This window comes from Petaurus breviceps, unplaced genomic scaffold (genome assembly GCF_028583685.1).
Source record: "Petaurus breviceps papuanus isolate PSGF00001 unplaced genomic scaffold, PetGlider_PUasm1.0 120, whole genome shotgun sequence".
Taxonomy (NCBI): domain Eukaryota; kingdom Metazoa; phylum Chordata; class Mammalia; order Diprotodontia; family Petauridae; genus Petaurus; species Petaurus breviceps.
Genome location: NW_027185627.1, coordinates 1,089,973 through 1,102,544, shown reverse-complemented (window position 1 = coordinate 1,102,544; position 12,572 = coordinate 1,089,973). Strand labels below are relative to the sequence as shown.

Here is a 12,572-nt window from a genome sequence, read left to right as displayed (position 1 = left end):
AAGAAGAAGAAGAAGAAGAAGAAGAAGAAGAAGAAGAAGAAGAAGAAATATAAGACAAGAAAAATTATAGGATCCTAGGATGCACAGGAAGAACCTTGGATCATCTAATCCAACCCCCTTGTTTTACAGAGGAAGAAACTAAGGCTCAGAAATGTTAAGTGCCACACACTTACAAAATAACAGACTTCTGATTCAAGTCACCAAATTCCACAAATCAGAATAAGGCCTTTTAGATAGCCACAAGGGTAGAAATGCATATTTTCTGCATTTCCTCTGGCTTCTGTGACTGAGACTTCTTACCTCAATTCCCTGAATATTTCTCCCTACCCTTTAAGTACATCCTACCAATAGAGAAAGGTTATGATAGCTATCACTGCAGTACAAGGAGATCTTTTGTAACAACAAATACAGTATTAAGATCTCTTATCTCTTACCTGGGACTTGCAGCTCCAGACCCTATCCTACCTTACCATGTCCACTCACCTTCCATATAAGTCCCATGCTGCAGCCTGATTGGACCCAGAGCACAAGCAGAAGGCACAAAAGGAATGTTTTTTCCATGGAAGCATCTCACCCACAGACATGGTGTGCACATGATCCCTAGTGGTCTAGTGGTTAGAAGTTGGCCTTTTCACTGCCTTTGCCTTAGTCTGTGTCCCAGACAGAGAAACACTGTTGGAGACAACATGGTGTACTTATAAAAGACCACTGGACTAGGAAGTGGGAGACCTGTGTTCTTGTTCCAGCCCTTTCACTAATTCACGATGTGTTCAATAAAGTCATTTAACCTCCCTGGGACTTCAGCTGGCTAATCTGTAAATTAAGGGTGTTAAACTAGATTATCTGTAAGGTTTCTTCCAACTTTAAAATCTTCTGATTCTAAAGGAAATTAGAAAGGCAATAAGCTGGTGGAAATATGAATTTTTTTACAATTAAGACACTCAACTTACTTTGAGCAATATTCTTTTATAAAGAAAAGATACAGTACAGAAAAGAATTTGAACATTCCCTCAAAGTTGGTTATAATAGGATTTGACCTGTATCTCTTTACATTTAAAACATGTTTCTTGGAAGCTATTCTCTTAAACCTATGTTATGTGTTTCCTGTATCAAGCATCAGACTGGAGGCTTCCCAAGGACAAAGGCTATGGCTTCCCTCATCAGACTTTAATGGCAAAATCCAGTAACTACTTAATGGCATTTTCCCCTCTCATCCCTGTCCCTAGTGATGATAACACCTATTTGAGAAAGCAAGCAACAGGAATAAGGGATGTGTGAAAATACAATATACAGAATCTTTGCACCTGGCCCTGTCTCTCACCTCTCAGACCCTGTAGCCCCCACTTCTACAGCCCCTCCGTCCCCGGGAGTTTCTAGTCTCTTCAATACGTCTTCCCCAGTCTGATTTCCCCATTTCATACCCAGCTCATTCCCTCCTTCATCCCTCCCCTTCCTCTCTCCCTCTTCTTTCCCTCCCCTTTCTCCTGGCTTTCCTTCTTCCAGGATAAACCCCCTCCTAGCCTCCAATGCCTCTCTGCTTCTGCACTCACCAGCCCCTGGGCACAGCACAAAGAGCAGCAGCAGCAGCAAGAATAGTGAAGGTGGCAGTTGGAGCCCAGACCAGAGCCAAGGCTGGGAGAGGGACAGGGGCTGGGAGAGAGGCAGCGCCTGGGAGAGGGGAAGGGAGAGAAATTGGGAGAGGGATAGAGGCTTGGAAAGGGATAAGGGCTTGGAAACAGACAAAGACTGAGAGAGGGGCAAAGGCTGTGAAAGAGGCTGCGAGAGGAACAGAGGCTGGTTCAAAGATAGCGACAGAGGCTGGGGAATAGGCAAGGAAAGGGGCTGGGGCTGGGAAAGGGGCTGGGGTTGAGAGAGAGGCTGGGAAAGGGGAAGGGAGTCCTGCTGAGAGAGAGACAAGTAGAGGGGTTGAGACTGGGAGAGCCGATGAGAAAAAGGCAGGAAGAGGGGCTGTTCTTGGTGCTGAAGTGGGAAAAGGCCGCTGTTCTGCTCCATAATGAGAAAGACGAGATGGAGCAAGGATTTAGGCGTGTTTCCAGGATGTGAGGGGAGATGAGGCGAAATGGAAGGGGCGGGGGAAAGGGGGCTCCAGGGATGGGAGGAGAAGGAGGTAGTCCCGGAATGGGGGGTGAGGGTCCTGAAATGAGTGGATAAGAGCAGGATTCTAGAGCCTGGTACTGGGGTCCCTGGATAGGGAGGTGGGGGGTAGGGGGATAGAAAGGAGGGGGCGGGCCCCTTGCGTTTGGCTGCAGCTTCCAGGGCCTGGGGACCCCGGGCCGCGCCAGGGGCGGGGGCGGCTCTGAGCTGCAAGACCAGGCCAAGCAGCGGCCCTCCACTTAACGTCATTCTCACGCCCCGCCCTCCACTGGCTCTATAGGCCTTGTAGGATAAAGCCCACCCCCTTGTCCGATCCCATTGGTCACACTCAGGGTCAGTTTGACCGGCCCCATTGGCCCCATACAGGGACTGCCCTCCGGCTCCTGAGACAGAACCTCATCTCCTTGCCCTCCTCTCCTTGCCCCCCACTGGAAGGACGCTCCACGGACGTTCCACGAATCTGACCCCCACCTCTTCCAACGAGACTGTTCCCCCTCCTCGGAAAGACAACCCTCTGGGGAGAAATATTCCCCGCCTCAAGGAAAAGCTAACTTCAGACATTGGCCTCCCACAGTCCCCATTGCTAGATCCCCTCTTCCAGCATTTCCTCTGGTAGCCCCTCCCCACCCTCCCTACTAACCCTCTCTCTCAAGGCCTCACCTCCAACACCCTCTTGCTAGCTTCCCCAACGCCCCCCCTAAATGCCTTCTGCTAACCCCTCTCAATGTCCTCACTCTTAACACCTTATCTTCTAACCTCCACTCCCTTCCCTGCCTCGGGCCTCCACTGCCAGTTCTACCCTTGCCCTTATTCACCGCACCCGCTCACGTATACTCCCCAGCATCCCCATCCTGTCAGACCCCGCTGTCCCCCCTCAGAAACCAGCCCTCTAACAATTGGAATTGTTGTTGCTATGGAGCAGGGGTTCTAGTTGCCAGGGTAATAGATGCCTCCATTACTGATCTGGAACCCTCTCTGATATTATAGGAAATCTTTAGTCCCTCCCCTCCCCTCCCCCAACTTAATTCCGAAGACCTGTATTTCCTTTGCCAGTTCCCTACCTCCCCATTCTCTACCTACGGCTCCTCTAGAGTACCACTAACCTTAATCCTGGCCCGACCATTTGGGACTCTCTCCCCTCTCTTAGACCTACCCCTCTTCCACAAAAGCCTTTCCCCAGATCCCAGGTCTACACCTAGAATCATCTTCCCTTCATCTCAGAGTTGTACCTAATTCCCTCACCCCAAATGCTATACTTTTTGTTAAGGACTCTCACCTTTCACTACCCAGCCTCCAGCTTGCCCTTTCTGGTCATCCCCCAAGTTTTCTCTGCCCAAAGTTCCAGGAGTGTATCTAAGGATCGGCTGTTACAAGTAAACTAGAGGTACAAAACTTTATTTATATCCCCTCATCTCTGTATTCTCCCATTCTTCTCTTCCCCCTCCTCCCTGTATTATATATCCTTCATCCTTCCATTATGTCCTAAATTGTGTCCAGTTCTCTCCAAAGTACCTTCCATTCTCCATTCTTCCATTCTCACCCATCTTCCCTAAATTATGGCCTTCCTCCTCTTTCCATCACCCTCTATCTTTGCCCCACTATTTAAGGATCTTGTCTCCTCACCCTCCATCACATAACCCCTTAACATACCTCCCATCACATACCTCCTCATATCCCATACGGTCCCCTTATTGTTAACCTCCCCCAGTCTCCTGCCATTCTTTCCAATTACATCTGCATCCTCCCTTTATCATATCTCCACTTTCAAGACATTCATCTCCTTTTCTTTCCCTCTGGCATCCCTTCATCCTTGTCTATCATGTCCCCCATTCATTTCTGCTCATTTGTCTTCCAGACCAGCAAACAAAAAGGATTCAAATGGATTCTGCCTCCCAGAATACTCTTAGCTGTGGAAACCCAAAGATCTTTCAATCATGACAGTAGGATTTATTAGACCCAGTAAATCACATACACACATGCACAGATTTCTCCTTGAAAATAGAGGTGTATATCAAATGCAAAAGGTTAAAATATAACTTGATTATTTTGAAAAATTCCTAGTCCCCCCCAAAAAAAATCATATAATCTACCAGAAAATTCCTTTCTATAGGAAATTTTTAGTGTTACAAAAAATACTTACAAGCATATACATACACAAACAAAGCATTCGTGGAAGAGGAGATAGAGGAGAATTATCTTTCCAAGTAGCATGCTAAACTGTTCTCTCTTACTTTCTATACTTTCCTGACTCTTTGTTTTTAAGTTCACACTATTTCTTATGCTTAGAATGCTCTCCCCTCTCTGCCTTAAAACCCTCTTCCCATTTGATGAAGTCTTATGTATATTTTAAAGCCAAACTCAAATGATACCTCCTCCAGGAAATCTTTTCTGCCTCACTTCTCCACCCTTCCCCTCCCTTGGTAATGACCTTTCCACTTGGAAGTCACTTTGCACCTTCCTGATGTATTTATATATTTGTTTGTACTATAGTTATTTGCTTGAGTGTGTTATCCACCTTACTAGACTATAAGCTGCAAGAGGGCAGCAACTATGTTTTATTTAAACTGTTTATCTTACCTAGAGCTTAACACACAGTAGGTGCTTAATATGTTCATTGTATTGAATTGAATCAATATATCTTGGGATATATTATCTTGTAGCAGCATCCAAAAAGACTCATATAAGGTAATGTAACTCCAAATTGACATATTCTGTGACCTTTCAAGGATATTTGATATTTTCTGAGATTTGCAGAGTACTACTTGCCTTTTCATATTATAAGTAGATATATCTTAACCATTCCTCCTCACTAACCTGCTGCAAAAGAATATTTTCTAATGAAACCCATCACATCTTTGTTATCTTGAGATAAAATCTAATGCAACATCAACCCTGGGCCATAATGGCCCTTTACTGATGCCTCCAACATAATGAGAGGTATAGTCTTATCCCAGCCTAGCAAAGGAAAAGTATATTTATATCTATATACTTACTTATCCACTACACAAATATAAAATATATTGCCCATGAGAAATTGTTGCTGAAAATCAAACCTATATTTGGATCCTGGAAGCCAGATACTCCATTGATGTATGGTTTCACACCAAAACCCAACTCTATGGGTTCCCCAACCAGATAATTCCTGATCATGGACCTCAATTAATTGTATACTTTGGGCAGAACCTCTTCTCTTCCTTGAAAATCAAAGTATATATATTCTCTACAAACAAAAAACCAAACCATGCACAATCACAGTACCCCCCAGTACTTTGCCACCTACCAACAAGGAAATCAGGCCTTATTACCTCTCACTGCTCAGACTTGTGTATTGTTCCATGTAAATCACCTTTTCATTCAAGTTATTGTTTCTCCCCACATTATTTCCTGGTGCTTACTCCCTTCACTCCTGTCCTGGTTATAAAAGATATAAATCCCATTGTAACAGAGTTCCCAGCCACCTGAGTCAACACTCAAGTGCCCCTACAGCTAACCACAAAATTACATAAACAACAAGGCCAAGGAAAACTTGCTGGTTGGGAGCCAAGTATGTACTTTAAACACACCCAGCATACTACTATTCTGTAAGAAATGAGAAAGGGTATGGTTTCACAGAAACCTGGGAAGATTTGTATGAACTGATGCAGAATGAGGTCAGCAGACCCAGGAGAAAAAAATTATACTATAGTAACAACATTTTACCCAAAAGAAAAAAACCTTAAGGACTTAAGAACTCTGATCAATGCAATGATCAACTATGATTCCAGAGGACTGACAATGAAGCATGCTATTCACCTCCTTCCTGACAGAGAGGTGATTGATTCAGGGTGAAGAATGAGACACTCATTTTTTTTGGACACTGGTAATTCTGGAATTTGTTTTGTTTAACTATGCTGTATATTTGTTACAAAGGTTTTGTTGTTGTTTATTTCCAGTGGGGGAAGGGAAGGAAGTGAGTGAGAGAGGAAATAAATGCTTGTTAATTTAAAAATTATGCAATTAAAAAAAAACCACCAGAACTCCAAAAGATTACATTCCCATTTCCTTGGATCATTCCCTTTTTCCAAAATCATCATTCCTTTGACCTGTAAAATTCAGCTCCACAACATCTTCAAGTTATCTCCTGTACTTCCTTTGCTATGCTGCTAACCCATCTCTGTTACATATGTAGAACAGGGAAGTCTAGGTCTGAGCCATTCTGGATGCCTAGGCCTGTTGGAGGAAACAACTATAATTTGTCAACTAGAAAGGCTGCTAGCTAGAGGCTCAGACCTGAAAATATGTTTATATCCAGGTACTTCATCCATTTATGACCTTCTACTGTTGACATCTTCCTTAACCAAGTACATGCTCCCCATACACCAATCAAGTCCAGTGCCTTTATTTTACAGATGAGGAAAACTGAGGCCCAGAAAGTTCAAGTGATTCATCAAGATCACACAGGAAGTAGCTACATTCAATTTTGACCCCATGTCCTCTAACTCCAAATTCATTATTCTTTCTACTACAGCAGTATGCCTTTTTTAACTTTACTGCTATTTTGTTTGGAACGAATACCCTTTCTGAACTTTCCTTCTACTGTTAAGGGTACCACCATCTTCTCAGTCACCCAGGCTTACAATCTAGGTATCATCCTCAACTCCTCACTCTTTTTGTAATGTTAATATCTGGTTTTCTTTCTCTTTTTAAATTTATTTTTAGTTTTTAACATTCTCTTCCATAAGATTTTGAGTTTCACATCTTTTCCTCATCTTTCCCCTCCCCCCACTCCAAGATGTTGTGTAAACTGATATAGGTTCAACATGTATTTTCATATTAAACCTATTTTCATATTAGTTATATTGTACCTAAGAATTAGAACCAATGGGAGAAACCATGAGAAAGAAGAAACACAAAAAATAAAAAATAAGAGAGAGAGCAAATAATATGCTTCTATCTGCATTCAGATTCCATAATTCTCTTTCTGGATTTGGACAGTATTTTGCATCATGAGTCTTTTGGAGTTGTCTTAGATCTTTGCATTGCTAAGAAGAGATAAGTCTATCAAAGTTAGTCATCATGTAATGTGGCTGTTACAGTATACTATGTTCTCCTGGTTCTGCTCTCTTTATTCAGCATCAGGTCATTTAAGTTTTTCCAGGTTTTTCTGAAGACTGTTCATTTCTTTTTTTTTTTTTTAAGCAATCGGGGTTAAGTAACTTGCTCAAGGTTACACGGCCAGGTGTTTCTGGGTGGGTGCTAAGTGTTTGAGCCTGGAATTCGACCCCCAGGTCACCCCGACACTGGAGCTGGTGCTCTTACTTGCTGTGCTACCTGGCTGCCCCTGTCTGTTTATTTCTTATAGCACAATAGTATTTCATTACATTCATATACCACAACTTGTTCAGCCATTCCCCAACTTATGGGCATCCCCTCAATTTCCAATTCTTTGCCACAACAAAAAGAGCTGAAATAAATATTTTTTGTACATGTGGGTCCTTTTCCAATTTGTATGATCTCTTTGGAATATAGACCTAAAAGTGGTATTGCTGGACCAAAAGGTATGCACATTTTTATAACCCTTTGGGCATAGCAACTCCTCACTCTTTTTTTTTTTTTTTGCTTTTTTTTTTGGAGGGGGTAAGATAGGGCAATTGGGGTTAATGACTTGCTCAAGGTCACACGGCAGGTTTTGTGTTAAGTGTCTGAGGCCGGATTTGAACTCAGGTCCTCCTGAGTTGCTCTATTGCAACTCCTCACTCTTAACCCCCCATAACCAATTTGTTGCCAAATCTTGTTGATTTTACCCTCATAACACTGCTTGAATATACTCCCTCCTGTCTTCCGACACTGATACCACCCTGGTGTAGGCCTTCATCACCTTATACCTAGACTATTACAATAGCCTGCTGGTTGGTCTCCCAGACTCCAGTCTCCCCATACTTCACTCAGCTGTCAAATTAATCTCCCTAATGTTCAGATATGAGCACGTCTGCTCCTTAGTCAATAAACCCCAATGACTCCCTATCATTTCCAGAATAAAATCTTTTCTCTGGCATTTAAAACCCCTCATAGTCAGGTTCCTCCTTCCTTTCTAGTTATTCTTACACCTCACCCCTAGCCATGTATTCTGAGATACAGTAACACTGGTCTCCTTGGTTTTTCTCCCACAACCCACTCCATCTCCAGATTCTGGGCATTTTCCTTGGCTCTCCCCCCATGCCTGGAATAGTCTCCCTTATCCCTACCTCTTGGCTTCCTTCAAATCCCAGCTAATATTCCATGTTTTGTGAGAAGACCTGATCCCCCTTAATGCTAATGTATTCTTCCCTTTGTTGATATTCTCCAGTTTATCTCGAATGTAGCTTGTTTTCATATATTTGTTTCCATGTCTACTTCCCCATTAGACTGAGAACCCCTTAGAACCAAGGACTATTTTTTGGCCTTTCGTTTTATCTCTAGCACTTGGGCTCTTTGTTGTTCAGTCATTTTTGGTCATGTCCAACTCTTCATGACCCCATTTGGGGTTTTCTTGCCAAGGATATTAGAGTAGTTTGCCATTTCCTTCTCCAACTCATTTTGCACATGAGGAAACTAAGGCAAATAAGGTTAAGTGAGTTGCCCAGGGTCACACAACTAGTAAGTACCTGAGACTAGATTTGAAATCACAAATATGAGTCTTCCTGACTTCGGGCCCTGGCACTCTATCCACTGTACCGCCTAGCTCCCCAGTAGGTACTTAGTAAACACTTATTGCCTGGTATTCTTAGCTTTTAATTGCTATTTTTAGTAGGGTAACTAGGTGGCACAATAGCTAATTCCAGGCTGGTGCCTTGTATATTTCTTATACTCATCCAAGTAAGATAGCTTTTGGAGCCATTCATCCCAAACTTAAGAATTTCTGAAACTATTCTATGCCATCTGGTGGGGCTTCTATTTTTTTAAAAATCAATGTTAGCTATATTTTATCTCTAAAATATGAAATTAAATGGACTAGACCTATAAGGAACTCCTGAAGAGCAGTTCCCTTTAGCAATACATAGCCTACCTTTTCTAAAATGTATGGTCTTGCAAAGTTACCTGGAACACTGAGAGATTAAGTGACTAGCCCAAAGACGAAGAACTTGAACCCAAATCAGTTTCTACCCAAAACAAAAAGAGATGGAGGCAATTACAAAAGATAAAATCAATAATTCTATTCACTATGCCATACTGCCTCTCATGAAATTATGTATCAAAAATACCCAATTACAAAGTTCTCTTTAAAGAAATAAAGAACAACTTAAATAGGTGGACAAATATTCAGTGCTCATTATTGGGCTATGCCGTGAGAATATTACCAAAGTTAATATATATTTCTAATGCTATACCAATTGGATTGTCAAAGGGATACTTTATAGAACTTGATTAAAAATAATATGTTCTGGGGTGGCCAGGTAGCACAGCGAGTAAGAGCACCGGCTCCAATGTCAGGATGACCTGGGGATCGAATCTGGGCTCCGACACTTAGCACCCACCCAGAAACACCTGGCTGTGTAACCTTGAGCAAGTTTCTTAACCCCAATTGCTTAGATAGATAGATAGATAGATAGATAGATAGATAGATAGATAGATAGATAGATAGATAGATAGATGAGTAAATAAATAAAAGGAAAAATTAATATCCATGATTACTTTTAAAAAATAATAATAATATGTTCATTTGGAAAAATAAAGATCTAGAATATCAAGGGATATAATGAAAAGAGGTATAGACAAAGAGGGAATAGCTAGAATTCTAACTATATATAAAGCAGCAGCCATCAAAACTTTCTAGTAATGGTTAAAAAATAGAGAAGTAGGTCAAAGAAACAGACTAGACAAGGGAGAATAATAAAAATGGAACTCAATGTCTCAGTGTTCAATAAACTGGAAAGCATTAATTACTTAGGGAAGAACTCCCTATCTGATATTTTTAACTCCCTTTTTTATTAAAAAAAAAAAAAGAATTCCCCATTTGATTAAAAACTGCTAGGAAAACTGTAAAGCAGTCTGGCAGAATTAGGCTTAGACCCAGCACCTTACACTCTATTCCACAAGGCATTCTAAATGGATATCTGATCTTAATATTAAAGATCATACCATTAATAATATTAAAAGAGAAGCAGACAAGGGCAGCTAGATGGTGCAGTGAATAGAGCACCAGCCCTGGAGTCAGGAGGATCTGAGTTCAAATCCGGCCTCAAACACTTAACACAAAAACTAGCCATGTGACCTTGGGCAAGTCACTTAACCCCAATGGCCCTACCTTCCCCCCTCCAAAAAAAAAAAGAGAGAAGCAGATCACATGCCTTTCACAGCCATAGGTAGGAGATGTATTCTTAACTAAACAAGAAATGGAGGCAATTACAAAAGATAAAATCAATAATTTTTATTATATGAAAGTGAAAGGTTCTGCACAAACAAAAATTGATGTATCTAGGATAAGGGTTTTGGCATCCAAGATACATAAATATTGATAGATAGATAGATAGATATATGGATGGATGGATGGATGGATGGATGGATGGATGGATGGATGGGTAGACAGAATCAAAAGTCATTCCCTAATATTAAGTGGTAAAAAAAATTCTCAAAAGAAGAATTATAAAATATTAATAATCATGTAGAAAGGTAAATCTCTACTATTTCACTTCATACCTTGCAAACTGACGAAGATATCAAACTAAGACTTGTCAATATTTGTAAGGGCAAAGCAGGAAGGGACTGAAATATTATGGGAAGACAAGCACAGAGGTGCCTTAGGGGTGGTGGAACTATGAATAGTACAACCATTTTGGAAATCAACTTGTAACTATACAGATAAAGTGACTGAAAAGTTCATAGTCTTTACTAGATATTTCATTACTAAATTTATGATAAGAAGAAAGTCCTTCCATAGGCTTCTTATGATAGGAAGAAATTCCTCATGTACACCAAAAATTTGTTTGTTATATGTAGGGATTTCTTTTTGGTACAAAAGTGGGCTTCATTTTCTCTGGTTTGCTCAAAAATTTCCCTAGCTTGTCATAATTATAACATAACCTAGGTTCCCCAGACTTGTATTTATGAGTTCTGTTTATATATTTACAGTCTATAAATATTCCCTATGTGTACATCTCCCAGAAACACTTATTTCATTTTTGTTATGCTTATGTCTCTTGGTTTTAAGTGTGTCACTCTCAGGAGAAACGTTTTTTATTTTATTCTTTTAATCTGGTCACTGATACTTCTAAAAGAGGATGTTTTACCATTCATATTCAACGTTATAATGATATTTTTTTTACCTCTGCTGTTATTTTTCTTTTACTTCTTTCCATTTAAATGGTTCTTTGTGTGTATGTCCAGACCTGTGATCTCATTGCTGTAATTGTAATTGCCAATGTAGATGAGCAATAATCCATCTTCAGATTGTATGAGCAAGCCGCAACCTTGTACTGGGGTACTGAGAGTTTAAGTAATTTACTGATGATCACACAACCAAGAGGTATCACAAGCAGGATTTGAACCAAGGTTTTTCCTGATTCCAGGGCCAGCCCTCAATCCACTATTCCACCTTAACGCAAAACATTTCTAGGCTAGACCAGACTCTAAACTCTTTTTTTTCTTTTATATACAGTTTCTCTTAATTATATGTTTATAGTACATGATACAAAAGGTACATAAATGCAATTCCCCCAAAGAGTAGACATTCCCTCCCACAACCTTTACTTCCTTTGCATTTCCATAGCTCAGCATCTCATTACCCTAAGCCCTCCCTACAACAAGAACCCTCAAACATCTAAATAGACCATTTCCTTCCCCCAAAGAAAAGCTTACCTTTCATGACTGTTAAGCCTTCCCTCTTAGGGTAATGCCTTTATCCTTGGCTATGCAGACAAGGATATTTGTATCTTTGCCCATATAGTTGTTCCTATATTTCAGCCTCATTTCAGGTAGGTATGGTCTAAGATGCTGGAAGTTAGCTCTAGTCCAAAGCTGCTTTAATGACCATGCCTTTGACAATAGAACCTTTTCTGAACTTGTTCTTGGTTTTTCTTTCCTATTCCCTCCCAGCAATTTCCCAGGCTTGGATTTTGGACCACTACTTATGCCTTACTGTCTGCTCTTTATGCTTTTTGGCTAGCTCATAGGCTTCATAGACCCTTCATATCCATGCTTATCTTAGCTACTGGTCACTCATCTTCTTCACCACCTTCTCTGTCTTCCAATCCACACAAAGCTCCCCTCCTCCCACAATTCTACTTGTGTGAGATCTTTATTCTGTATTCACAACCTGATGCTTCCCATATCCCACCAGTTACCAAAAAAAATTAACCATGCCTTACTTTTCCTCTTTTCCTCCCCAGAGTACTTGGTTGTATTACTTTTCCATACCTGGAGAACACTTGGGCTTACTAGTGACCGCACCCAAGAACTAGAGCTGCCTACCTCCCTAAACCACCCCTACCCCTCATCTTTTA

The 12,572-nt window shown here is 41.1% G+C and overlaps 1 protein-coding gene across 1 annotated transcript in view; it reads right to left on the bottom strand.

Annotated features, from left to right (window-relative positions):
* TMEM8B (transmembrane protein 8B) overlaps window positions 1–2,201 on the bottom strand; it is a 74,500-nt gene extending 72,299 nt beyond the window's left edge. The window contains exon 1 of the mRNA XM_069089213.1: window positions 1,551–2,201. Within this exon, the coding sequence (XP_068945314.1) occupies window positions 1,551–2,013 (463 nt within the window). The 5' untranslated portion in view covers window positions 2,014–2,201. The remainder of the gene's footprint in view (window positions 1–1,550) is intronic.
* Window positions 2,202–12,572: the final 10,371 nt, after the last annotated feature.